At 62.4% G+C, this 26632-nt stretch overlaps 1 protein-coding gene across 1 annotated transcript in view; it reads left to right on the plus strand.

The window, feature by feature from the left end:
- Positions 1–26632, plus strand: part of LOC101392177 (SCO-spondin) — a 57121-nt gene that overhangs the window by 1486 nt on the left and 29003 nt on the right. Inside the window, 49 exon segments of the mRNA XM_087434669.1 lie at positions 312–373; positions 1831–1989; positions 2403–2485; positions 2605–2784; positions 3054–3298; positions 3394–3493; positions 4056–4214; positions 4304–4383; positions 4853–5005; positions 5302–5473; positions 5665–5905; positions 6248–6392; positions 7209–7326; positions 8030–8205; positions 8289–8516; positions 8711–8876; positions 9103–9337; positions 10101–10290; positions 10428–10522; positions 10751–11007; positions 11324–11458; positions 12103–12299; positions 12413–12540; positions 12624–12733; positions 13078–13227; positions 13361–13454; positions 13542–13711; positions 13924–14157; positions 14353–14574; positions 15029–15265; positions 16123–16214; positions 16300–16531; positions 16652–16804; positions 16917–17057; positions 17144–17326; positions 17432–17582; positions 18208–18361; positions 18505–18559; positions 19464–19568; positions 19881–20099; positions 20201–20310; positions 21047–21218; positions 21298–21456; positions 21459–21511; positions 22791–22869; positions 24058–24234; positions 24543–24686; positions 25859–26032; positions 26117–26281. Of these exon segments, the coding sequence (XP_087290795.1) occupies positions 312–373; positions 1831–1989; positions 2403–2485; positions 2605–2784; positions 3054–3298; positions 3394–3493; positions 4056–4214; positions 4304–4383; positions 4853–5005; positions 5302–5473; positions 5665–5905; positions 6248–6392; positions 7209–7326; positions 8030–8205; positions 8289–8516; positions 8711–8876; positions 9103–9337; positions 10101–10290; positions 10428–10522; positions 10751–11007; positions 11324–11458; positions 12103–12299; positions 12413–12540; positions 12624–12733; positions 13078–13227; positions 13361–13454; positions 13542–13711; positions 13924–14157; positions 14353–14574; positions 15029–15265; positions 16123–16214; positions 16300–16531; positions 16652–16804; positions 16917–17057; positions 17144–17326; positions 17432–17582; positions 18208–18361; positions 18505–18559; positions 19464–19568; positions 19881–20099; positions 20201–20310; positions 21047–21218; positions 21298–21456; positions 21459–21511; positions 22791–22869; positions 24058–24234; positions 24543–24686; positions 25859–26032; positions 26117–26281 (7639 nt within the window).

Raw genomic sequence — 26632 nt, forward strand, 5'->3', positions numbered from 1 at the left:
CTCGGAATCAGCTACGAAGGCTTTTCTACCTCCCAGATGTGCTGCTTTAGCGAGTCAGTGCCCAGCCTGCTCAGGGCCCTGGGAGCACAGTGCAGTGTGTCACTGTGTGCTGGGGTGGGGCACGAGCACCGGTGTCTGTCCTTGTGAGACCTGCAGCAGGAGTGTGAGCGTCTGAGGTGTGAGGGCGAGGGTGTCTGGGTGTGCGTGTGTGAGAGCCTGGGAATGGCAGTGTGTCCTGGCCTCACCCTGGCCCTTTGTGAGGACCCTGTCCGTGAGCTCTCTGAGCTCACTGCACCCTCTTTGGACCCCAGGATCAATGGTGGGACCGGGAGAAGAAATGCCTAGTGCAGCTCTGGTTCCCGGCAGCCTCTTGGTGCTCAGGAGTGATGCTCAGCCAGACATCAGGTTTAGGGGATGGAGGGTTTATGAATCTGAGGCCCAGGCCACATTCCAGCCTGGGTGTCCTCAGAGCTGGTAACCAGGATGTAACCAGGATTTCCCTGGGGCACCTGCTGCTGCCCCCTCCCACCCGGACGCTTGGATTATCCCATCCGGCTGCCTTGCCCCCAGGGCTGGGGCAGCTGGTTCTGCTTCCTGGTTCTGGACCCCATGGACCCTAGGAGACACTCTCAGGAGAAGACCAGGGTGGACCCAGCCAGCCACACATAATCACCCCCAGTAAGAAGTCAGATCACAGAGGAAAGGGCACACATGGTCCCCTTGTCTCTACAACTCCAATCACTCTGGAAACCCAGCAACCTTCTGCTCACTGATGCTCACTTCCAGAGTGCCTGGTGGGAGAGGGGGCAGGAGGAGGCAGAAAAGGGAACAGGTGAGAGAATCATAAAGTCAGAATTTTAGGGCCCCAAGACCAAATCAGTCATTTGGCCCCATAACTCTTAACCATTTTGTGGGATCATGGCCCCCTTCGAGAGTCAAATAAAAGTTATGGAACTGTTCTCAGAAACCTGTGTGCACACAATTTCAAAGTATTCATGGAGCTCCTGAATCCCACTGGTGCATCCCTGGCAGGCCCCTGGAGGTTTTACTGGTAAGGAAATTGAGGCCCAGAAAGGGAGGGTGGCTTGCCCAGAGTCCACATTAATTTGTGGGAGGGCCTGAGAGTGTGGAAATATCAGATGCTCAGAGCGTCTGGCTGTGGCCGGGGACACGTGCAGCCCCCTCCCCCCCATTACACACACACACACACACACACACACACACACACACACACACAGAGTTGACGGGGCGGGAAGGGAACTGTTTCCAGGGAGAGCTGGCCTGAGGGGACTGTGGGATGTGCAGGCAGGTCCAATCCAGTTCCAGGCAGCTGGTGCCCTAGGGCATGGGGCTGAGATAAAGCCTCCCCAGCCCCTTGGGCCTCAGGCTCTCAGGCTGCCTGGGTCACACTGTCTCAGGCTGCAGTAGACGACAGCTGGGGGCCAGGGAGGCCCCCAACGGCCTCTCTGCTCACCTGCCACCGCTTTGCCTCGCCAGAGCCCAAGCTCACAGTCCCCTAAAGGTGACCTGTGGAGGACGTGCCATGCTGTTCCCTGCCCTCCTCTTTGGGATGGCATTGGCACTGGCTAATGGGTAAGCGGGCCACCCCAGGCTCCTCCAACTAAGATCCTTCTCCTCCTGTCTCATGACCAGGACCCTCTGGGGCAGCCAGACTCCCCTCCCCACAGCTTCTCTCTCCCAGCCTCAGCCTCCTCATCAGCACACAACTCTTCCCTGGGAGTCGGCTCTTTGGGGAGCAGAGTCCCAGGACAGGGCTTTTTGGTGATAGAGGGGACAGTGGTAGCAGTTGTTGTTCCTCATTGTGGGCAGGCGGTGGTGTGAGCAGACGGAGACCATCCTGGGGGAGGAGGAGGTGACCCCCCGTCAGGAGGAGCTGGTGCCCTGCACCAGCCTCTACCGTTACCAGCGCCTGGGCTGGCGGCTGGACCTGTCCCGGCGTGGGCGTGCAGGGCTCTGTCCTGTCTACAAGTGAGTGAGGGTCAGGGCCTGGGCTGGCTGCGGAGGAGGAGAGAGTGATGGGGCAGTGTCCTAAGAGTGGGGGAGGCCTGGGTGGTGACCTGGAGAAGCAGGCATTTGGTAAGTAGGTCTGGGTGGGCTCACGATGGGCAGAGAGTGTGGGATTGGCGGGGGTGGTCGAGTGGGCACTACTGTGGGCAGTGCAGGGAGAGGCCCGAGGCCCGCCCCCTGTGCCCACCCTCCAGTCTGCCTCCCCAAGATCATTCTCGCTTCGCATGTGGAGAAATTAAGACCAAGAAGGGGAAATTTCACAATAAAGCCACTCAGAGAGTAGGTGACCAGGTAGACTGGCACAGGCCATTCCCAGGGACGGGGCAGGGCTGAACACTAACACCTTCTCTCTTCTGCCTGTTCGGTGGACCCAGGCCCCCAGAAACCCGGCCTGCTGCATGGAACCGGACGGTGAGGGCTTGCTGCCCAGGCTGGGGGGGCACCCACTGCACCCTGGGTAAGCGCCTGAGATTAGCCAGATCTGTGGTTTCCTGGAGGTAGCAGGCTGCCTGGGGAGGGAGGTGGGTCTGGGCTAACTGTCTGGGTCTGCCCCATTCTCTCCCTCTACCCCCACAGCCCTTGCAGAAGCCAGTCCTGAGGGCCACTGCTTCGCCACGTGGCAGTGCCAGCTGCGGGCAGGCCTAGCTAATGCTTCTGCAGGAAGCCTGCAGGAGTGCTGTGCCCGGCCTTGGGGACACAGCTGGCAGGACGGCAGCTCCCAGGTCTGCCTCAGCTGCTCCCGCCTACAACTCCCAGGTGGGTCCACAGACCCCAGCCTGCCAATGGGCACGTCGCCATCACCTGCTCCCCCCACAGGCACTCCCATATAGTTCTTGAGCTCTGGGCCTTCCCGCAGGGCTCATGCCTGCTCCCTTGTACTCTCAGATGAGTCACCTCCCATGCCCTGCCCACAAGAGTGACCATGAGCTGTCTGCCTGCGTCCTGCTCTGTGAGGATCCCATGTCCTCACCCTCTGCCCTCCTGCCCACACACTCAGAGGCTCACAGTTGGCGTATCTCCCTCAGGCAACACCCCCTCTCCGGCCCTCCTGCAGCCCCTGGCAGGGGCCGTGGCCCAGCTCTGGAGCCAGCGCCAGCGTCCCTCAGCCACCTGCGCTACCTGGTCAGGCTTCCACTACCGAACCTTTGATGGGCGCCACTACCACTTCCTGGGCCGCTGCACCTACCTGCTTGCGGGTGCTGCTGATTCCACCTGGGCTGTCCGCCTTGTGCCCAGGGGGCATTGTCAGCAGCTGGGGCACTGTCAGCTGGTGAGGGAGGGAGATGGGGACAGACACAGGGAGGGAGCTGGACATGGGAGGAGGAGAGCCACTGACCACCTCTTCCGCTACGTGTCTCCCCCAAGGCCCGGGTGATGATGGGACCTGAGGAGGTGCTGATCCAGGGTAGAAATGTCTCTGTGAACGGGCAGCTGATTCCTGACGGGGAGTCTCGGCTGCTCCCCGGTAAGGGAGCTGGGGGGAGCAGGAGATGGCCCAGGGCCCCATCTGCTCCTCTGGGACAGGCTGCCCATCCCCCAGCGCGGGGGTCAGAAGGGGCAGCTGGGTGGGAGCCAGCAGCCTCCGCAGCCTCCGCCACTCCCAGTTCTGTGGGAGGCATCTGGAAATGAGGAGCCAGGAGGTGTGGACTGCTACCCCGCCCCTACGACCTGCCCCACCAACCCCTCACAGTGTGCCCTGGGGCAAGTCCCTCTACTCAGCCTCTCTGAGCCTCAGTTTCCCCACCTGCCTCCTGGACTGCTGTGAGGAAGGGCTTGTGTGCCACCAGATGGAACTTTTGTCCTGGTTGGGGTCCATGGAGTGAGGTGGGGGCACATATCGTGGTTTACTCTCAAGAGAGTGTCCACAGCGTTGATGAACTTCTCAGAGGGCTGAGATGGGAAACCAATCACTTCTGCCTTAATGGGTGTGAAGTGCAGAGAATTCTTTTCCTTCTCCTCTCCTTCCCTGGGCAGTCTGAGCCCTGGTGTGATGGGGGGAGAAGTGTGACCCCCGCTCCCCCGTCCAGGGCTGAGCCTGCAGTGGCAAGGGGACTGGCTGGTGCTGTCAGGGGGCCTGGGGGTCGTTGTGCGGCTGGACAGGTCCAGTTCGGTCTCCGTTTCTGTGGACCACGAGCTCCAGGGACAGACTCAAGGCCTCTGTGGTGTCTACAATGGCCGGCCTGAGGGTAAGTGGAGCGTGGCTTGGTTGCTGCCGTAGGAGAGAGGGGGAGACAGGAGACCCCAGACACAGCACCTCTGCCTCCCTCTTCCCCAGATGACTTCTTGGAGCCGGGTGGGGGGCTGGCTGTGTTTGCTGCCACCTTTGGGAATTCCTGGAGGCTCCCCGAGTCAGAGGTGAGATGCAGCCCTGGGCCCCCTGCTCCTGCCTGCCGCCCACTCCTGGCTTCTCTGATACCTCCTAGCCTTTGTTCTCTGTCTCCCTCGCTGCCCTCTTCCCTGGGACAGGGCCTGGCCCTCTCCAGATCCTCAGGGGGAGGGAAGGCAGGCTCAGGGTCCAGCAGGAGCGCCGTGTCAGGTGCTGCCCTGCTGCCCGTAGCCCCAGCTGATGCGTGAACTGACCACCCAGGGGACGCACTCACCAACCTGGTCACTGAGCAGCTTTGGTTAACTAGCTCGTTACTGAACTTGCTGCCAGTGGGTTGACGGTGACTGCGGCTCCCCGGCCCTCCATCTGGCCTTGCCACTTTGCTGCCCGCCACTGCCCCAGGGCCTTGAAGCAGCTATGAGGGCAGTGGCCATTTTCCTGGTGTCTTGGTTAATGTGCCTCATTCTGTCCCCCTGGCCTGACTCCAATTGTCCCCAGCCTGGGTGTCTGGATGCAGTGGAGGTGGCCCCAGGCTGTGACGACCCCCTGAGGGGCACAGAGGCAGGCATGGAGGCTGGCCAACTGCGGGCTGAAGCCCAGGATGTGTGCCACCAACTGCTGGAAGGTCCATTCAGGGAATGCCATGCCCAGGTAGGGGTAGGGGTGGAGGTAGTGTCTGCCACTGGAGGGGTGGGTGCTAGAGAGATGCCAAATGGGGAGTCTGGTCCTGCCACTAGATTGCTTTGGACCATCAGTCATGCCACCCCTCTCTGTCCCCAATGTTATCACTGGGAAATGAGATGGCTCATATGTATGATCTCTGAGGTCCCCTCCAGTGCTCCTCTGTTTGATGATAAACCAGGGTGACATAGAAGCAAGGGGAGGGAGGTGCTAGTGAGTGTTGGGAGAGAAGGCTGGTTGGCTGAGGGGCTGTCCTTTCTGGGCAGGTCCCCCCTGCTGAGTACCACGAGGCCTGCCTCTTTGCCTACTGTGCTGGGGCCCCAGTGGGCAGTGGGCAAGAAGGGCGGCGGGCGGCTGTGTGCGCCACCTTGGCCAACTACGCCCAGGACTGTGCCAGGCGGCGCATCCACGTGCGCTGGAGGAAGCCCGGCTTCTGCGGTAGGGCTCCTGCCTGTCCCTCTCTGCACCGCCGGGCCTCCTCACCCTGCGGAATTGGCAACTGATCAAGGGCCCTCCCTGACGGCTGCCGAGCCTTCCCGGCTCTTCAGAGGCAGCGGGGTCTGGCGGGAGGAGCGGAGTCCTCGGGCCTCACAGCACTCGGGCCTCACAGCCCACTCGTGTGCCCGCAGAGCGCCTGTGCCCGGGAGGCCAGCTGTACTCGGACTGCGCCTCGGCCTGCCCGCCCAGCTGCTCCGCCGTGGGCGCGGGAGGGGAGGGGTCCTGCGGGGAGGAGTGCGTTAGCGGCTGCGAGTGCGCGCCCGGCCTCTTCTGGGACGGCGTCCTCTGTGTGCCTGCTGCCCGCTGCCCCTGCTACCACCGCCACCGGCGCTACTCCCCTGGTGACACCGTGCGCCAGCTGTGCAACCCATGGTGGGTCTGCGGGCCTCGCTGATCCTTTCGGTGGGCTTGGAGGCCGCCTGGTCCCCTCTGATCCTTCCCTTCTGCTATCTCCTCAACGTGGCTCCCCTTCCGGGGCCTCCCTCCTGTGACCTCTCATGGCAAAAGTGATGGCCCTGCTTCAAGACCTAGCCAGTGACCTCCACTAGCTGACCTCTAATCCTAAAAGGGGAGGAGAGTGTGCGGGGGGCGGGGGGGGGAGGAACCAGGGCATTGGGGGTCGGGAGGTCGTCTCCAGCTCAGCCCCTCTCCGTCCCCCTCCCTCCCCCGAGGGGGCCGATCCGAAGCGCACTCCCCGCCCCCATGTGCCCGCAGCGTGTGCCAGGACGGCCGCTGGCTCTGCGCGCAGGCGCCGTGCCCCGCCGAGTGCGCGGTGGGCGGGGACGGGCATTACCTCACCTTTGATGGACGGAGCTTCTCCTACCGCGGCAGCCCTGGTTGCCGCTCCAGCCTGGTGCAGGTGGGCAGAGGACTAACTGCGGAGGGAGTGGGGCTTGCCAGAGCAGGGGCCCTCGTAGGGGTGCTGCGGGGGAGAGGTGACAGTAAGGAAGCCACCAAACAAAGAAACAAAACACACAGTCGTGCAGGGAAACGCTGAGAAAACCGATTCTGGAGGGAGGATGGCTGCCGCAGACCACCCACCCCATCCTCCCCTTTGGGTTACCTCCTCCTTAGGTTCCCGTGAAAGTTCTCTCGTCGCCACCCCAGCCCAGGGGCACAAAACAAAACTTCCTCACACTCCTTTCTTACAGCAGGACAGGCTGGGCTTGTCACAGGCTACTTCAGGCAAAGCAAGCCCAGGGGAAATAAGGGTCCTCTTTCCTACCCAGCCATCCCCCATAAAATTAAGTGACTTCCCAAGTTCCGGCACAGGCCACATTCTTAACACTGGACACACAGGCTTGTACACATGACACATATTCTGTGTGCACATAGATTTAGCATGCATGTACGCACAGACACACTTAGAGATGAGCATACATACCCCCGGGAAGGAAGGAGGGGAGCCATCTCTCCCCAGCACACAGACATATACATACATACACACATGCGTGCACACACACCTCCACATGCACATGTGCCAGTGCTTGAGAGGTTAAGCCCTGGCCTCACAGGGAGTCTGGCTGGCTGGAAGGTGGGTCAGCACACATGTTGGGTGGGAGCTTGTCCAGGTGTGTGCTGCGGGTCTCCTGTAAGACAGAAGAAGGCGCAGAACAGACCCTGGTCTCAGGGTGTGCCCCACTCCCCCCACCGCATTCCTCACCATCTGGCCCAGGACTTCGCCAAGGGGCAGCTGCTGATTGTGCTGGAGCACGGGGCCTGCGACTCTGGGAGCTGCCTCCGTGCCATCGCTGTCTCCTTGGGGGACACCCACGTCCAGCTCAGGGACTCAGGTAGCCTCAGCTTTCAGGTACCTCCCTTCCAGGCCTTCTGCCCCCCGCAGCCCTTGGGAGTGTGGCTCAGGCCCTGGCAGCTTCCTGCCACTCTCCTCTCCCTGCGGACTCGGGCTCTGTCCAGCACCTTCTGTCCACGCTGCCCTGTGGTTTCTGAGCCCGAAGTCTGCCCCCAGACTCCAACCAAATTCGCTGCCTCAGCTTCCCCCTAGCCCCTCATCTCTGAAGCAGATACACAGTCCTGTGGAAAGTTTCCAAGGCATCTTCTGCCCCATCCTCCAGGGTAAATACAAGTCATACAGTTCTGAGAGGTCCGAGAGGCCTCAGGGCAGAACCAGGCTGGACAGGCCCTTCCCAGCTCTGGAGAGCCAGTGCCTGCAGTCTGTCCACCTCTCCTTCCTGTGTCTGCTCCTGGCTCTCTCTGCCCAGCTCCTCTTGTGCACTGACTCCAAAGGCAAAGTGGGTGCTGAGGGTGGTCTTTGGGCCACATGGGGAGGTGCTCAGTTGAGACAGGTGACCTCCCAGGGCTCGCTCCAGTTCCCCTTGCTCTCTGTGGGCAGCCCACCATGACATAGGCCCTCCCATCTCCCATCCAAAGTCCTTCCCCTTCTCAAAACTCCATCCTGTGATGTGGTCTCCCTCCATCTTCCTCAGGCCAGCCCTGCCCTGAGGGGGCCACCCCCTCACAAGCCCCCTCTTCCAGGAGCTGTGCTGGTTGATGGGCAGGATGTGGGCTTGCCCTGGAAAGGCCCCGAGGGCCTCAGCCTCTCCCGAGCCTCCTCCACCTTCCTGCTGCTGCGCTGGCCTGGGGCCCAGGTGCTCTGGGGAGTGTCCGACCCTGCAGCTTACATCACCTTGGATCCCCGCCATGCCCACCAGGTGTGCCTGGGGGCGAGTGAGTGGCTGGGTGAGGCCAGGGTGGGACCGGATTTGACTGTTCCATGCCCACTTCTGCGGCCCAGGTGCAGGGTCTGTGCGGCACCTTCACCAGGAACCAGCAAGATGACTTTCTGACACCTGCCGGTGATGTGGAGACCAGCGTTGCCGCCTTTGCTAGCAAGTTCCAGGTGGCAGGCGAGGGAAAGTGCCCCTCGGAGGACAGAGTCCTGCTTTCCCCCTGCAGCACCCACGCTCAGCTCCATGTTTTCGCCGAGGCAGCCTGTGCCTTCCTGCGTGGCCCGGCCTTCCAGGTAGCCAGGTCGAGGGTGCTCCTCCTGTTCACACCTGTAAGATGGGGTCAGCACCTGCCCTGCCCTCCTCCTGGGCTATCAGGAGACGCTGCTCCCTGCAGTGGCAGGGCTGCTGAGCACAGGGAGGTGGCAGTGGGGACCGAGGGGGCGGGGGAATCCGTGGGGGAGGAGCTGACCCATCATCTCCCCCCAAGGAGTGCCACAGGCTGGTGGACAGGGAGCCGTTCCACCTGCGCTGCTTGGCAGCCGTGTGTGGCTGTGCCCCCGGCAGGGACTGCCTGTGTCCTGTGCTCGCTGCCTATGCTCGCCGCTGTGCCCAGGAGGGTGCCTTGCCTCCCTGGAGGAACGAGACCCTCTGCCGTGAGACCGCTCAGCCCCACCCCCAGGCTCCTTCTCCCAGCCCCTTCTAGGAGTCGCTTAGAGGGATCCAAGAGCTTTGCAGCAGGAGTGGGTCCCCAGGAGAGCTTCTGGCCTTGGCAGATTGCTGGGTTTGCCTTCTTTTGGAGGCGTAGAGGGTGTGGGGTCCGGAGGGGTGGGCAGAGAAACAGTGGCTCTGCCCCTGACCTGCATGTGTCTCTGTGCCCAGCTGTCCTGTGTCCTGGTGGCCAGGAGTACCAAGAGTGTGCCCCAGCATGTGGTCGAAACTGTGGGGAGCCAGAAGACTGTGGGGAGCTGGGCGGCTGTGTGGCCGGTTGTAACTGCCCCTTGGGGCTGCTGTGGGACCCCGAGGGCCAGTGTGTGCCCCCCAGCTTGTGCCCCTGCCAGCTTGGAGCGCATCGATATGCCCCTGGCAGTGCCACCATGAGGGACTGCAACCACTGGTGAGGGCGGTGATCTTTGGAGGGAGGCAGAGAGCTTGGGGGTGAAGAGGTGGAGCTTAGAGAAAAGGAACTGGGCTTGTAGCCCAGGGGTTACACCCTGGAGGGCACGGCTGGGATGACAGAGTGCTCAGGTGTGGAGCACTTTCGGGCCTGTAAAGCACTTTCACGTACATTATCTTATTTAATCTTACTTACTTCTAACAATAACCTAGTAAAGTAGGAGGTAGAAGAATTGTTCCCATTCTGCAGATTAGGAAACTGAGGCTCAAATAAGCTAACCGGCCTGCAGAGTCACACAGCTTGTTAATGATGAAGGACTAGAACCCAGATCTCTGAATTCCAGTTGAGTGTGGTCCAGAGGCTCTTCCAAGGGTTAGGGAGAAGTAAAGGCAAGTTAGGGACCTGTGGAGGCGGGGCCAGGGTCCCGGGCTTGGTGAGAGAGGGTGAGACTTCAGTGAACTCCCTCTCCTGGCCGGGCTGGGAGTGGGGTTGTTCAATGTCTTTGCCCCTCCCCAGAGCCCAGAGAATGGCCTCATTGGAGCTGGGGCAGGAAGGGTGACTGTGTCTACCCCAGGTATGGCCAGTGCTGGGAATAGCCCCACTTCCTATAACACTGGGGTGTTGTGGGTGAGAGGTCAGGTCTCCAGAGTCAGGCCTGGGTTTTCCAGACCCCTGGGTCTCTGAGGCTCTCCCAGGTCAGGCAGGGGCCTGGAGGTGAGTGCAGGTTTGACCTGGCTATCACCTCCCTCCCAACCTCCGGTAGTGTCTGCCAGGAGCGGGGCCTCTGGAACTGCACTGCTCGCCACTGTGCCCCACAGCGGGCATTCTGCCCCCGTGAGCTTGTCTATGTTCCTGGTGCCTGCCTCCTCACCTGTGACAGCCCCAGTGCCAACCAGTCCTGCCTCCGGGGCAGCATGGGGGGCTGTGTCTGTCCCCCAGGCACCGTGCTGCTGGTAAGTCCCGGGGGCTGCATGGGGCACCGTGGGGCCTGCCGTAACCAGGGCACTACCCTGACCCCTGGCTGTCCAAAACAGTGGGCGGGGCATTGGGCGGCCCTCCAAGGTGCCCCTTTGTCCCGGCCTCTGCCCAGGATGAGCGCTGTGTGCCTCCCGAGCTCTGTCCCTGCCGTCACGGCGGGCAGTGGTATCCACCCAACGCCACCATCCAGGAGGACTGCAACATTTGGTATGCCCAGCCCCATGACCTGTAACCCTGTGACCTAGTGACCCCTGGCTTGGGGCTGGGGTGATGGGTGGGGTGGGATATCCAGACTGGCCTGGACAATGGGAGCCCTCAGGATCCTTCCAAGCTGAGGGTCTGTCTGGAGTTGCTTGGAACTTGGACCAGCTGCCTCCCCTGGATACAGCTCCTGGTCCCTGTCCTAGTGACTCTGTTTCCCCTCCTTGCCCACAGTGTGTGTCAGGGCCGGCAGTGGCACTGCACGGGCCAGCGGTGTGGTGGATGGTGCCAGGCATCGGGTGCCCCGCACTATGTGACATTCGATGGGCTGGCCCTCACCTTCCCCGGGGCCTGCGAATATCTGCTGGTGCGAGAGGCCAGTGGCCGGTTCGCTGTCTCTGCCCAGAACCTGCCCTGCGGGGCCAGCGGCCTCACCTGCACCAAGGCGCTGACCGTGCGGCTGCAGAACACTGTTGTGCACATGCTCAGAGGTGGCTGCGACAGTGAAGGGTGACATTGCCAGGGAGGGGCACCCAGGTGGAGTCACCGCTCTGCCCTGGTGGCCGAGGCCCAGGGTTCCCCGTGTCTCCCCACTGCTTGCCATCAGTGCGGTGGGGCTAGTGCCTCTCCTCTTGGTTGGGAATCAGAATTCTGGAAGGCTCCAGGAAATTAAGGCCCAGAGAAGTCTAATGACTTGCCCAACGTCACGCAGCTAGAGAAGCAAAGGAAGGTGGGAGGGGAGGCTGGGAGGGCCTCATGGGGATCTGGGAGCCCCTTTGCCCTGAACATCTCTCTCTTCCTCCACAGGCCAGGCGGTGACGGTAAATGGGGTGAGCGTGACACCCCCCAAGGTCTACACGGGCCCCGGGCTGAGCCTGCACCGGGCTGGCCTCTTCCTGCTGCTCAGCACCCGCCTGGGCCTCACCCTGCTCTGGGATGGAGGTCAGGCCCCACCCTTAGCCATCCGACTCATACCCCGAAACTCCCCCCAACCTCCCCCCTTCCATACATGTGGTTAGAATTTCCAAATTGTGTTTTTCATAATTATGTTTTTCTTCATTATGAAAGCGATACCTCCTCACCAAAGAAACATTTAGAAAATACCAAGTTTTAAAGAGATGAAATGAAAATAAATCTCCTAACGTCCCACCACCCAAACCCAAGCTGTTGGCATTTTAAAAATAACATTCCCTAGCTCGGTGTGGGAAGGAGTCACCTGGTCAGCGCAGCACGCTGCCCTCTGAGCCTCCGGCCACCAAGGCCTCTGGGGCTGGGGGCGTCACGGTCGGTCCTGGAGCCCGTTTCCGTCCCGAGTCTGGCCCACTGGAGACTTTCCCTGTCCCCTGCCCCTGGTTTTAGTTAGGAGAGTAGGCTCCCCCTCCTTGCCCTAGCCCCCCAATGTACATCTCTTCCTTTATTCCCCTCTGAAAAAGAGGGAACCAGGACCCCCTATTGGGTGGTGGTACCTGTGCAGATGGTCAGACAGGCCTACACGATAGGTGCCTTGGTCTTCTCCCTGCTGGCCCTGATGAAGGCCCGCGGGGTCACTTCTCTACAATGCCGCCCCTGCCACCCTCTCTGCTCAGGCACCCGGGTCCTGGTGCAGCTGTCCCCCCAGTTCCGTGGCCGTGTGGCTGGGCTGTGTGGAGACTTTGATGGAGATGCCAGTAACGACCTTCGGAGCCGCCAGGGAGCCCTGGAGCCCACGGCTGAGCTGGCCGCCCACTCCTGGCGCCTCAGTCCCCTCTGCCCCGAGCCAGAGGACCTGCTGCACCCCTGCATCGTGAGCACGGGCTGGGAAGGGGGAAGGGAGGTGGGGAAGCTGTGGAAACCCGGGGGAGTCCCAGAGGCTGGGTGCTGCGGAGGTCTGGCTGGTCCACAGTGCTGTGCCTGCAGGTGAATGCCCACCGGGCCAGCTGGGCTCGCGCCCACTGCGGGGTGATGCTGCAGCCGCTCTTTGCGCGGTGCCACGCGGAGGTGCCCCCACAGCAGCACTACGAGTGGTGTGTGTACGACGCCTGCGGGTGAGAGGCGGGGGCCTGGGGACCGCTGGGGATGGGAGTGTGGGGTGGGGAGGGTTGCTGGGGCTGAACGCTCCCTCCCACAGCTGCGATTCGGGGGGCGACTGTGAGTGTCTCTGCTCAGCCATCGCCACCTACGCAGACGAGTGTGCCTGGCACGGGATCCATGTGCGCTGGCGAAGCCAGGAGCTCTGCCGTGAGTGTGTCCTGCCCTTAGTCCCCGATGCCCAATCCTGCCACACGCTCAGCTCCTTCAAAGATGCTTCTTCTGGCCTGCGAGCCGCCATTTATTCATTCAAGGGCGAATATGTGTGGACACTTACTATGTGCCAGACGCTTTTCTAGATGAACCAAACATGCCAAAATTGCTGCCCCGTGGAACTTGCGTATTGCAAATAGCCTTGGGAGGGGCTCAGCAAGAGTCTACAGCATGTACCATAGGGCCCTCTGTGGATGTCACCTTGGGCTGGCTCACCTGCTGCTGTTGCATCCTAGTGCACTTGTGCCTCAGTGACCCAAGTCTCTCTCCTCTCCACCCAGCTCTGCAGTGTGAAGGGGGGCAGGTGTATGAGGCCTGTGGCCCCACATGTCCCCCCACCTGCCATGACCATGGTCCTGAGGCCGGGTGGCACTGCCAGGCTGTTGCCTGCGTGGAGGGCTGTTTCTGCCCTGAGGGGACTCTGCTGCACGGTATGTAGGGTTAGAATGGGCAGAGGGCATGGGGCACTGGGATGGGGAAAGGGCCACAAGGCCATGGTAACAGGGCTGGTGCTAGGGGCTGCCATGCCCCTTTTGCTCCAAGCCCTGCCCTCTGTTGTCTCAGGAGGAGTCTGCTTGGAGCCGACCTCCTGCCCCTGTGAGTGGGGGGGCAGCTTCTTCCCGCCGGGGACTGTGTTGCAGAAGGACTGTGGGAACTGGTGAGTGGGGAGCCTCGGGAGGAACCCCGTGCCCCCTGGGCTGCTGAGCCCAGCGCTGCGGCTGATCCCAGGACACCATGTGCTCAGCACGTGCCAGGAAAGTCAGTGGCTTTGTGGAGGTGACGGTACGCGCTGTGAGGAGCCGGTGCCTGGCTGTGCGGAGGGAGAGGCCCCATGCCGGGAGAGCGGGCACTGTGTGCCCCCCGAGTGGCTTTGTGACAACCAGGATGACTGTGGCGACGGCTCAGACGAGGAGGGTGAGTCCTCGCCTGTGTGTGGCAGTGGCTGAGTGACAGGTTGGTCCTCATATGTGTACCTGAAGTATGTGTCCTAGGGTGGCTCCCTAAGCTGCTGCTCCCATTGCCAGCAGCTCTGACCTGTGGGCAGGGTGTTGTGGTCTTCCTGGGGTTGGGGGCTTCTCTGAGACCCTTTGCCGGCATCCTGAGCCTGTCTGCTCCCCTCATGCCAGGCTGTGCCACTCCAGGCTGTGGGGAGGGGCAGATGTCTTGCAGCTCCGGCCTCTGCCTGCCCCTGGCCCTGGTCTGTGATGGGCAGGATGACTGTGGAGACGGGATGGACGAGCAGGGCTGCCCATGCCCCCAGGACTCGCTGGCCTGTGCTGACGGGCGCTGCCTGCCCTCAGCTCTGCTCTGTGATGGACACCCGGACTGTCCAGACGCTGCTGACGAGGAGTCCTGTCTGGGTGGGTGGTCCCTGCCGTGGACTCCAGTCCACCAGGCACCCCCTCCTGCAAGGCCCCTCTGCCTGCCTCCCCTCCTTCACCAATCCAGGTTCCCACTGGGAAGTTGGCACCTGTGGGTGTGTGAGTGGGGGCACCTCAAACAGTGAGAATAAGGGGCAGTGCCCTGGGACCAGCTCCTCCTTCCTCTGGCTGCAGGGCAGGTGAACTGCAGCCCTGGGGAGGTGTCCTGTGTTGATGGCACCTGCGTGGGGGCCATCCAGCTGTGTGACGGAATCTGGGACTGCCCAGATGGAGCTGATGAGGGGCCTGGGCACTGCCCCCTCCCCTCTCTGCCCACTCCTCCAGCTGGCACCCTGACTGGCCCCTCTACTGGCTCCCAGGAGACTGCACCAACTGCCCTGGCCAGCACCAGCCCCGGTGAGTCTCCTGGAGGACAAGGGGTGAGAAGTCTTGAGGCCTGGGGGAGAGAGGAGGGGAGAGCATCTCACAGGGAGGGGTGTGGGGCAGGTCTAGGGGTGGGAAGGAGCAGGGCACAGACCCAGCCTCCTGGACACACCAGCATGAAGGATGTGAAGGGTGTTTGAGGGGGCCTGAGACTCCACACCTTACTTCCTGACGTTCAAGGCCCCCTCTGAGCTAAGGAGAGTCTAATGGAAATTCTTGGAGGAGGGGAGAGCTTTTGGGAAACCAGTAGGGCAGCAAAATGCGGGAGCGATTGGCCTTGGGGAGGGGCTGAAGGTGGGGAGAGGACGCGCTCAGGTAAGGGGCAGGAAGGGCCTGGAGCGGGGCGGGGGCGGCGGGGAAGGAAAGGCCAGGCGGCGGTGGCGGAGCCCCGTTGGCCCGCCAGGGTCTAGCGCGGTGGCCGCCGCAGCGCCGCCCTGCGGCCCCTTCGAGTTTCCGTGCGGCAGCGGCGAGTGCGCCCCGCGGGGCTGGCGTTGCGACGGGGAGGAGGACTGCACCGACGGCAGCGACGAGCGTGGCTGCGGCTGGCCCTGCGCGCCCCACCACGCGCCCTGCGCCCGCGGCCTGCACTGCGTGGCCCTGGAGCGGCTGTGCGACGGCGTGCCGCAATGCCCCGACGGCTCGGACGAGGGCCCCGACGCCTGCGGTGAGAGCCCGCCAGCCGCGCAGCCCTGCTGGCCCAGCCGGCTGGGCGCCACACACCCCCACCCCACTACCCGCCCCGCCCCCCCCAGTGGACCTTCACCCCCTGCGGCTCGGGGTGGGCGCTCCTGCCAGAGAGTGACTTAGTCTGGGGGCATCAGAGTCTGAGTGAGTTTTGTGCTCCTTAGATCTGTTTCATGAAACTCTCTTTGAAAACTTTTGCCCTCTGGCCCCAACCCAGGGAACTGAAGAAAGGGGCTTTTGTCTGTCCACATTTGGGCAAGAGGGGATAAGAGAGTGAGCAGTGAGTGGCTGTGCAGGCATGGGGACCAGGCCTGTTTGGAGGGCCACCCCCACAACCCCCCCCCCCCCACACACACACAGCTCCTCCCCATCAGACCTGAGGGTTCCATTTGTGCCCCTGTAAGTCAGCCCTTCATGTCCTGGCCACTCCCCTTACCCCTACTCTGCTACCACCACCCCATCCCACTATGGGCCCGGCCTGCCCCTCCTGGCCCCCTCCCAAAGGTGTCTTTGAGCCCAGTGTGGTCCGCCCTGCCCTCCTCTGCAGAGACAGGGCAGGAGGGGCAGGAGGACCGAGAGCATAGCAGGACACTTCCTCTGGTGTCCGGTCTCCACCCAGCTGCCCCCATGCGGCGGCCTCTTTCCCTGTGGTTTGGCTCCTGCCTGTGCCTGAACCCTGAGTGGCTCTGCGATGGGATCCCCGACTGTCCCCAGGGCATGGATGAGCTGGGCTGTGGTGTGGACACTTGGTTCCCCTGAGGGAGGCCAGGCTGGCCGGGGCCCAGGAGGTGGCACTCACTCCCCACCTAACTGTGTTTTCTCTTCTCTTTCCCTCAGAGGGGCTGCCGGCCCCAGGAGGCCCCAACGGGACTGGGGTGCCCTGCCCAGAATATTCCTGTCCGGATGGCCTCTGCATCAGCTTCCAGCTGGTGAGGGTGGGGAGTGGGTGGTGCAGGAGGCAGGGCCATTGTCCCACCCAAAGCAAAAGGAGCCCAGACCGCGTTCTCCCTGCAGGTGTGTGACGGGCACCCTAACTGTGAATTGGCAGGGGGGGCAGGGCCCTCCCCCGAAGAACGGGGCTGTGGGGCCTGGGGCCCGTGGGGCCCATGGGGCCCCTGCAGCCGGACGTGTGGCTCTGGGGTGCAGGTCCGGAGCCGCCGCTGCTCCCCACCCGGCCTCCCCGTGCTGCAGCACTGCCCTGGCCCCGAGCACCAGACGCAGGCCTGCTTCACAGCTGCCTGTCCAGGTGAGGGCCTGGGGCGCCCGGGAGGGCCAGCAGAGCCTGCAGAGAGCAGGAGAGAGGGAGGCCCCTGGGCGCCAGCCCGACCTCATGGTGCTCCCCCATGCCTGGCTCCTCCTCCTACAGTGGATGGTGAGTGGACCCCCTGGTCTTCCTGGTCCTCATGCTCTGAGCCCTGCGGGGGCACTATGAGCCGGCAGCGGCAGTGCCACCCGCCCCAGAACGGGGGCCGGACCTGTGCCATGCTGCCCGGGGGCCCTCCCAGCACCCACCAGACCAGTGAGTGGAAGGGAGGAGGGCACGGTGGAGGGAGTGTGGAGGGGCTGCTGGTGGGCAGCTTGTCCCTGTAGGGGGTCCACCCTCCTGACCTCCGGCTTCGGCTTTCCCCCAGGGCCCTGCCCCCAGGACGGCTGCCCCAATGCCACCTGCTCTGGGGAGCTGGTGTTCCGGCCCTGTGCCCCCTGCCCTCTGACCTGCGATGACATCTCTGGGCAGGCCGTGTGCCCCAATGACCAGCCCTGCAGCAGCCCAGGTGAGGGGGGCCCTGGGCATGGGGCGTGGCGGGCGTGTCTGCAGAGGCCAGCCCTCTGCGGGGCCTCTCACCCTGGCCTTCCCTAGGCTGCTGGTGCCCTGCAGGGCAGGTGCTGGGTGCTGAGGGGCGGTGTGTGTGGCCCCGGAAGTGCCCCTGCCTGGTGGATGGCTCCCGCTACTGGCCTGGGCAGCGCATCAAGGTCGACTGCCGGCTCTGCGTCTGCCAGGACGGGCGGCCCCGGCGCTGCTGGCCCGACCCCGACTGTGCCGGTGAGGCCCCACCCTCGGCCCTTCCCAAGGGTCCCTGGTGCCCTCCCAGACCACCCAGCGGGGCACCCACCCCTCCCACGGCCCTGACTCTTGGCCCCCCTTCAGTGAACTGTGGCTGGTCATCGTGGTCCCCCTGGGCTGAGTGCCTGGGCCCCTGTGGGAGCCAGAGCGTTCAGTGGGCCTTCCGGAGCCCCAACAACCCCCATCTCTCCGGCCGAGGTCGCCAGTGCTGGGGCATCTACCGCAAGGCCCGCAGGTACTTGTCCCCACCCCAGGGACCTGCAGGGCACTTGACCCCTGACCTCCAGCTACCAGGTAGGAAGCTGCCTGTGTGCCTTTCTCACTCAAGGTGCTTCCACCTACACCACGAACCGCAAGTAAGGACGCCCATTCTATACCCCTATACCCTAAACCTCAGGACTCCCAGCATCTTTGGGGACCCCTGGCCTTCTCATGCATCAGTTTAATGCCCTCTAGGTCCAAAAGGGGGATGTAGGGAGCCCACAAATGCAGCTTGGTAAGTCCAAGGGTGGGTATGGGTCCTCTGGTGTACTCCCCTGTGCTCTGGAGGTACCTGGGGCGAGGTTTGTAGGGGGTATAGCTGTATCTGCCTTTTCAGCCCCCTCTGGCACAGGTTCCACTGGCCAGGGGTCCTGGCACAAATTGCTTCCATGCCCCTCTCTTGGGCCAGTTGCAGTTTCTCAGGTGCAGGGGTGGGGTTCGGGTGATAGGGTGACCAAGCGTCCCCATTGGCCCAGGACTTTCCCGGGTTTATTACTGAAAGTCCCAAGTCCTGGGAAACCCTCACCCCAGGCAAACCGGGATGGGTTGGTGACCTAGGTGAGCCCTCTCACCAGGGTGGGGCGGCCCTCCCTTGACAGGTGCCAGACGAGGCCCTGCGAGGGCTGTGAGCAGCAGGGCTGGGTCCACCACGTCGGGGAGCGCTGGCGCCGGGGCCCCTGCACGGTCTGCCAGTGTCTGCACAACAGCACTGCACGCTGCTCCCCCTACTGCCCGCTGGGCAGCTGCCCCCAGGTGAGGGGGTCTGGGGGATGGGAGGGACAATGCAGGGTAGGGGGGCAGTGTGTAGAGGCCAGGGTTGTGGACGGCTGATGGAGTGGGTCAGAGGGAGGCAGGTGGCCAGCTCAGCGTGTCCAGCCTGACTCTTATGCCCGCAGGACTGGGTCCTGGTGGAAGGAATGGGAGAGTCGTGTTGCCACTGTGCCCCACCTGGTGAGTGGTCTGGGGGATGGCAGAGGAGCCCCAAGGGGAAGAGGATGGTGAGGACTCAGAGGGGGCCAGAGGTGGCAGCACCAAGTCAGGGTGTGCTGGATGCCCCAGCCTCAAACTGTTGGGAGCCTGGGTCCTGGATGCTGGGAAAGGAGGAGGCCTGTGGGTGGGAGGGTTTGTCTCTGCCCTCCTAAAGTCAGGCTTTAATCTCTGCCCACCTCCTCTGTCCTCTTTGGGACTTTCTGCCTCCCCCAGGAGGCCATCCTCGAGGGCACTTTCTTTTCTCTGGTTCTGCTGAGCCAGATCTGGTTCTTTCCTTGTTCCCCGAAGAGTAGCCAAGACAAAGTTGGACTTTTTCAAGAGCATCTTTACTTGAAAACTGAGTCACAAATGAAACAGGAAAATACAAAGGCTGAAAAATTGATGTGTTTATGGGTCCAGATTCCAGATCCAAAAAGTAGACTCACAGGCTGCTGAGGTTAGGAGAGAGCCAGAATACACAGTTGTACAAGTTGTTGACTGCACAAGTTAGTTGGCGAGTGGGGGTTTGACTCCAGCCCACAGGGCCGCTTCCATCTGGAGACACCATTTTCTAGTGCCCACATGCCCTAGTAGCGACAGCAGCCCTGGATTAGGAACTGCAGCTGCTCAGTCCTGGCCCTGAAGTGGCTTAGGGCTGGCAGTTTTATTCTGTTCTCAAAATATTCAGCAGAAGTAAAAACCCCCAACTCACACCAAGGGAAGGAAGATGGGCCTTTCCCAGCAGGGGGCCTGTTCCTGGAGCTCCCAGGAAGTCATGGGAGAGAAAGTACACCAAGAAGTGGGGAGAGACCTGGGTGCTGGGCCGGGGGCTGATGTGAGCCGATCCCGAGGTCTGTCCCTCCTGACCCTGAGTCTCCCCACCCAGGAGAGAACCAGACGGTCTACCCCATGGCTGCACCCACCCCCACTCCAGCCCCAAGTCCCCAGATGGGACCCCCTCTGATCACCTACGTTCTGCCTCCACCCGGAGGTGAGGACCATGTGCTGTTGTAGTGTGGAGGGGGCACGTGCCCGGGGTCTGCCCAGCTGGGAGGTGAAACAGGATAGCTGGATAGACCCCTGGCCTTCCACGGGGAGGATGGTTATCCTAGGGCTCTGGAAGTCACCCCAGCTTAAGATGCTTCTCCAACTCTACCCTTCCAGACCTTCCATCCCCTGCCCAGGTCAACTGTGAGGGCTCCTCAAATCCCCCAGCTCCCTGTGGCTTCCTGACTATGGCCCTGGCAGGCTCCTGCCACCCTCCGCCTCCCCCCACTGCAGCCCCCCTCTCTTCTGCACCCAGACCCCTGCTATTCTCCCCTGGGCCTAGCCCGACTCCCCAAGGGGAGCCTGCGTGCGTCGCCTCGGCAGCTGGAGCACCCCACCCGGGCTGCCCTCGTAGGGGCTCCCACCGAGGGGCCCAGCCGTCACAGCTGGAGCCCCGTAGAGGACGCTCACTCTCAGAGGTACACCCGGCCCCCCTACCTGCAGCTGGACCTGCTGCGGCCCCGGAACCTCACTGGTCAGTGGAGTGTGGGGGGGCTGGAAGAGGGGGCAGTGATGGTGGGCTGGAGGCGGCGCTTGCCCCTTTAGCTCTGACCCCAGCCCCCGCTACTGCCCCAGGCATCGTAGTGCAGGAGGCTGGGTCCTCAGACTTTCTCCAGTTCAGCAGTGATGGTCTACACTGGCACAGCTACCGTGACATCCTGCCTGGTGTCCTGCCGCCACCCAAGGTACTGCCCGCCTGGGCCCTGGGCCGCCTGGGCCAGTGACCCACCATGCCCCTTTGTGGCAAAGACTGTTCTTTGTCCCCAAGGACCTTCCGGTTCCCCCGAGGGACATTCCCTGTGTAGAGGCTTGTTGAACATCTGTCAGTAGCAGGGACGGTGTTCTGTGGAGCGGAGGGCTTGGGGCCCCCTATCAAAGGGGCGTCGGAAACAATCAAAGTGGCCCAGATGTGGGGCAGGTGTGCCAAGCTCTGTAGCAGCCTGCGGAGGGAGGGGAGTGGGGTGACGTCAAGTTCATCAAGGGCCTTGGGGGGCCACGTCAAGAGCAGCCAGGAGGGTGACCGCCCCCACCTCCCACCCCGTGCATCGCCCTGCCCTCATGGAGTTTGCATCCTCCCTGGGGAGACAAGCCTCAGGAAGCAGGAGGATTCAGTCCATACCACATGCTCACTCTTAAATACTTAAGGAGCACCTGCTATGTGTGGGCACTGGCCAGGCCCTGGGGGCGCAGCCGTGGGCACGACATGGCCCCTGCCCTCAGGGCCCCAGGACCAGAACCCCTGCAGCCTGGAGGGATCCAGATGGTGAATGCCAGGAGAGCATGAGTCTGGGAGGGGTGGGGTCCTGCCGCAAAAGTTGGGGGACTTGGATAGGCGGGATAGGCGGCACTTGGCAGGATCACGGTGGCAGCCTGAGCAAATGGCAGGCTTGGCCTTGGTGAGCAGGGCCTCTGTGCCTGCAGCTTGTCCCTTGGAACTGGGATGACGTGACCCCTGCAGTGCGGACCTTCGGTAGGATGGTGCAGGCGCAGCACGTCCGGGTGTGGCCCCATGATGTCCACCACAGTGACACCCACCGCAGTGATGCCCACCGTGGCGTCTCCCTGGGGGTGGAGCTGCTGGGCTGTGAGCCAGGTACAGGCTGGGCTGGGGGAGGAGGGGTGGGAGCGGGAAGGAAGGTGGGGCAGGCGCCCTCAGCCATCCCCCCAACCAGTGTCCCCGCTGGTGGCACCCCTGTGCCCAGGGGTCGGGCACCACTGTGCCAGTGGTGAGTGTGCCCCAAGGGGGGCCCCGTGTGATGGTGTGGAAGACTGCGAGGACGGCTCTGATGAGGAGGGCTGTGCATCCCTGCCCGCAGGCACTGGCAGGTATGGATGCCCTGCTGCCCAGCGTAGCCTGGGAGGGGTCAGCCATGGGGGAGGCACCCTGCATGGCCTTCACCCCTGAGATGCCCACGGGCCCTGTGAGCTGCGTTGCTGCGGCTGGGGGCCTGCAGAGGCCCCTTCCCGCTGCGGGATTCTAGGATTCTGTGCCATTTTCCTAGAGTCTGGAGGTTAGTGGTTCTCACAGTGCAGCCCCTGGGCCAGCAGCATCAGCATCGCCTGGAACTTGGTAGCAGTGCAGATTCTCGAGCCCCGCCCAGACCCGCTGAGGCAGGCACTCGGGGTGGGGGTGGAGTGGTCAGCAGTCTATGTTTCGCCAGCCCTCCAGCGGCTTCTAAGGAGAACCACGGTGGGATCTTGTCTAGTCTTAGCAGGCAGCGCCCTTCCCGAGCGCCCCAGCCCTGCCCCAGGCCCCCCAGGGAACCCTGACCCCTTGCCTGGGTGGGGGCTCTGAAGCTGGGAGAGCCTCTGGAGCCCCCAGGTTACTTTTCTTCTCAGCGTCCCGTCCACAGCCAGGACCCTGGCCCTCTCCTCCACCCCACCCGGACAGCTGCCCCCCCAGCCCAGAGAGGTGAGTGGGAGCTGTGGGCCCAGCAGGGGGGTGCAGGGCGTGGGGAGCCCCAGCCTCACGGCCTCACAGCCCTGTCCCTGTGCCCGTGGTCCCCCTGCCTCTCTTCACCCTTCAGTGGCGTCACCTCCATGCATGTCCCCGGGGCTGCCCTCTTGGTCAGCCTTCAGCCTGTGAGCCTTTTGGGGGCCAGCCCGGGTCAGGCTGGGGGCTGGGGGCCAGAGGGATGGCTGGGGATGCAGAGAAGCACAGGCAGCCCCTCGCCTGCAGGAGCTGGGGAGACGGGAGAGGCCTGCGCCCTGGTCATGAGGTTGTGCCCGCAGGGCAGGCACTGGGGTGTCGGCACTTGGAGCTGAAGAGCCCTGAGCCCGGGGTCCCTGGAAGCTTTTAAGGATGGGAGGGTTGTAATGTGGAGACAAGGGGCGGGCACTCTCACTGGGAAACAGCCTGGTCAGGAACCCAGATGAGAGAGTGACCACAGCGTCCAGGCACACGCGAGGGTTTGGGGGGGATGGGGTTTTGGGGGGCAAGGGCTGAAGCAGATCCCTCAGTGGGGTAGTGAGACTGGCCCAGAGCTCCCTGGGGGCGGGGCCTGAGTCTGGGGGTGCCCAGCCCTGAAGTGTCCACTCCCGACTCTGCCCTGTGCCGTGGGGGCAGGGGAGGGGCTGTAGGACTGAGGTGCCTCCTGATGGGAATGAGAGGCCGATGCCTGGACACCAGGCGGAGCTGCCCTCAGGGCCCCGGCTGCACGGGCAGCTGAGTCCTCTCACTCCGCAGGGTCTGGCAGAGCCTAAACGCTGGCATCCCGGACAGGGGTCACCCGTGCCCCCCACAGGTATATGTACAAACCCCAGCCCCCCCCCAGACCCCCAGCTCGCCTGCCTTTTACATCTCAGAGTTCAGTCTCCTGACCCTTGCCATCCCTGGACTGAGCAGGGTTGGCTTGGTGGGGGAGACATGGTCACCGTGGACGCCTTGACCAGATCCTGCCCTGCCCACCCTCCCAGATTCCACGGTGTGAGGCCCCAGGTTGGCGCCCAAGCTGAGCCTGTGCCCCGCAGCGTGGCTGCCTCCTGCAGACCCGCGCCCCTTTCCGTGGTGTTTGCTGGCGGCAGAGGTCTCTAAGCGGGCTTGGGGAGGACGGGGTCACCCCGTTAGCATGTTCCCCCTGATCTTTCACTGCACATTAGCCCGAGGAGAGCTGTCTTCAGCGAGAAGTTCTCAGCAAGGATGGGAAGGCGAGGGCTGTCAGGGCAGCCGGTGTGTCCCGGCTCTCACCTTCTCCTGCAGCAGATGTTGGGCTCGCCCACTGCCTGCCTGGGCCTCAATTTCCCCATCCTAGAGAATAGGAGGTCTTATAGACGACCTGTATGGTCCCATCCCATGAGTTCTGATGAAAGTTATTCAAGAGCCTGGCTGCCTGGGTTTCCGTGTCTTTTGTGAAAAGCAGGTGACGTAACTTGTACCGTCATGCAGGTCCGTAATACGCACCCACATGAAGAATTCTAATCTCCCTCTAAGTCTGGTTCTAGAAAAAAGGCTGTCTTTTAACATGAGTATCTTGTCAGAAAATGAGACTCTCAAACCCTTTTTCACTGTTGCTGCTAGGAAGCTCACCACCTGTTTCTCTGAACAGCTGTAGCAATGCGCTGATCCTGAGTCTCCAGTAGTGTTTGCTTTTGCTACTAAGTATTCTCTGTTCTTTTTCTCCCTCAGTGTCTTATTTTACAGTGAGTTTGACTCAGAAGCTGCCATGTGTGTCTTCTTGGGAGTAGAGTATAAATCTCGGCTCGAAATCAAGCTTTTCCTTTGCTTTTGGCTAAAAGCTTCTGTGCTTCTTGGAACCACTGAGTCCCGCGTCCTTGTTGATCTGAAGCCCCTCGGAAGGGGGCTGTAGTCTGTGGTATCTGTCCTCACCCTGCACCACCCGGAAACCTGGGACACCCTCTCTAGGGCCCGGGTGGGCTTCACCTCAGGGAGGGGGAGCTGGCGGTCCTCACCCCTCTCTCTTCTGCACCCACAGGGAAGGGGCCAGTGAGTTACGTCCCAGCCTCCGAGGCTCCTCGCCAGACTCCTGCGGAATCCGTGCAGACCGTGACCACCCCCCTCACACCCCAGCCCAAGGCCGAGGCCCTGCAACTGGAAATGGCAGCCATGACAGAGCTCTCCCCCCACCCGATGACTCCAGTGGCCCCTGCTGGTAAGATTCCACAGCCTCCTGCCTGCAAAGCCTCTGCATCCCAGCAACTTCCCTGCAGGGGACAGAGGACCGGGGAGGTTGGCGGCTCTGCTCAAGGTCACACAGCTGAAGGTCAGGGTTTTGGTAAGACCAGGCCTGGGACCCAAGCTTCCTGACACAGTTCACTTTTCTGTTATCCCAAGAGATGCAGGAAGTGGGAGCAGACCAGAAGTCAGGAGGAGGGAGGCTGGGGGCTGCTGGAGGTGACCAAGGGAGGGAGGACAGGGTAGGCCGTGTGTCCGGTCAGCTGGCTGCGGTGGTGCCCACAGGCCAGAGCGTTGCCCCGGGGCCCTTCCCGCTAGTGCAGTGCGGCCCAGGCCAGGTGCCCTGCGAGGTGCTGGGCTGCGTGGACCAGGAGCAGCTGTGTGACGGGAGAGAGGACTGTCTGGACGGCTCCGATGAGAGGCACTGCGGTGAGCATGGGGCCCCGCAGGCCTCCCTGGAGGGTCTGGTGTCACGTGGGTGGTGATGGCAAGAGGGCTTTCAGTTTGGAGAAGTCCCTGCTCCCTATTTCTAGTTCATATGGGAAGGACCCAGGAGAGGCTTGGGGCAGCAGGGATTGGAAAGAAACTGAGTGGGTAAAACAACCAGGAATGTGTGTGTCTTGGGGATGGTGAAGAGGGGGAATGGGATAGGTCTTGGGCCCCAGCCTGCTTTATAAAACCTGTCTGACCTTTTAGGAGACTCATCTAACTATCCATTAATCCATCCATGTGTTCATCCATATATCCATCCATCCTCCCATCCATCCTCCCATCCATCCATCCATCCATCATCCATGCACCCACCCATCCATCCATCTTCCATCCACCCACCCATCCATCCATTATCCATCCACCTGTTCATCCATGTATACATTCATCCACCCATCTATCCATCCATCCATCATCCATCCACCCACCCATCCATCCATCGTCCACCCATCCATCATCCATCCATCCATCCATCCATCCATCCACTCACCCATCCATCTATTATCCATCCATCCATCCATTATCCATCATCTGTTCGTCCATGTATCCATTCATCCACCAATCTATCCACCCATCCATCATCCATCCACCCACCCATCCATCCGTCATCCACCCATCCGCCCATCCGTCCACCCATCCATCCATTCACCCATCCATCCATTCACCCATCCATCCATCCGTCTCTCTATTCACCTATCCATCCATCCATCAAAAGTAGATCACTGTGCTCAAAGTCTAGTTTTCCAATCAGAAGAGGAGAAATAAACTGTTAACCAATCACAGGAAGGGGCACCCCAGGGAGCACCATTCGGGAAGGCGGTACCCGAGAGTGTGACCAGTTCTTCTAGACACTCTGGCCTCTCTGGACTCTCCAAGAGCTGTTGACAAGCAGAGGGACTGTGAGAGATCCTGTGTAGACCAAAAACCCCACGATCTCACACACACAGGACAGGGAAGCCTGCCCTAGGCGCAGGAGGCATCTGCAGGAAGGCGAGGGCAGGGCCTTGGTCAGCAGGTTCTGTCCTGCTCTTGGCCTGAGATTGAAGGGGCTCGATTTATCATCCAGCTGGAATCACTTATGTGGCTCCCTTTCTGTCCCCCTCCACGGGCAGCAGGCACTGAGCCATTCACGGTGCCCACCACCACGGCCCTGCCTGGGCTGCCGGCCTCACCAGCTCTCTGCTCCCCTAGCCAGCTGAGCTGTGGCAGTGGGGAATGCCTGCCCGCCGAGCGGCGCTGCGACCGGCACCCCGACTGCCAGGATGGCTCGGATGAGGATGGCTGTGGTATGTGCCAGGCCCGGGGGCACCGCTGAGGGCCCTGCCCCTGCATGAGCCCCCTCTGAACCCGGCCCACCTGTCCCCCTGCAGTGGACTGTGGGCTGGCACCCTGGTCTGGCTGGAGCAGCTGCAGCCGTAGCTGTGGCCTGGGCCTCGCCTTCCAGCGCCGGGAGCTGCTGTGGCCTCCCCTGCCTGGGGGCAGCTGCCCGCCTGACCGGCTCCGCAGCCAGCCCTGCTTCATGCAGGCCTGCCCAGGTAACCAGCATCCCAGGCCCCCAGGCCTCCTCAGCCCCAGGTGGGACGCCTGGGGTGGGTTCCCATCTGAGACCCACACCAGGGAGAAGCCCCTGCTCTCCTTTGGCACCCTGGTGTCCAGGCTCCTCTCCGGGACTCTAGGAGGACAGCCCCCTCTGATGTCACAGCCTTGCACCTCCAAAGGCCTCGTCAGGAAGCCTGCTCCCCAGTCCTTCCCTTTCCCTGCCTGAGTGGCCCTGGATGGGTCCCTAACCTCCTGGAGCGTGGAAACTGGAGCAGCAGCAGCCGCTCCCACCTCAGATGAGGGTGTTAATGGGCTGTGCCACTTATCCTGGGCTCTGAGCAGAAGGC

This window comes from Ceratotherium simum, chromosome 1, assembly GCF_057802395.1.
Source record: "Ceratotherium simum simum isolate JZ-2026a chromosome 1, ASM5780239v1, whole genome shotgun sequence".
Classification (NCBI taxonomy): domain Eukaryota; kingdom Metazoa; phylum Chordata; class Mammalia; order Perissodactyla; family Rhinocerotidae; genus Ceratotherium; species Ceratotherium simum.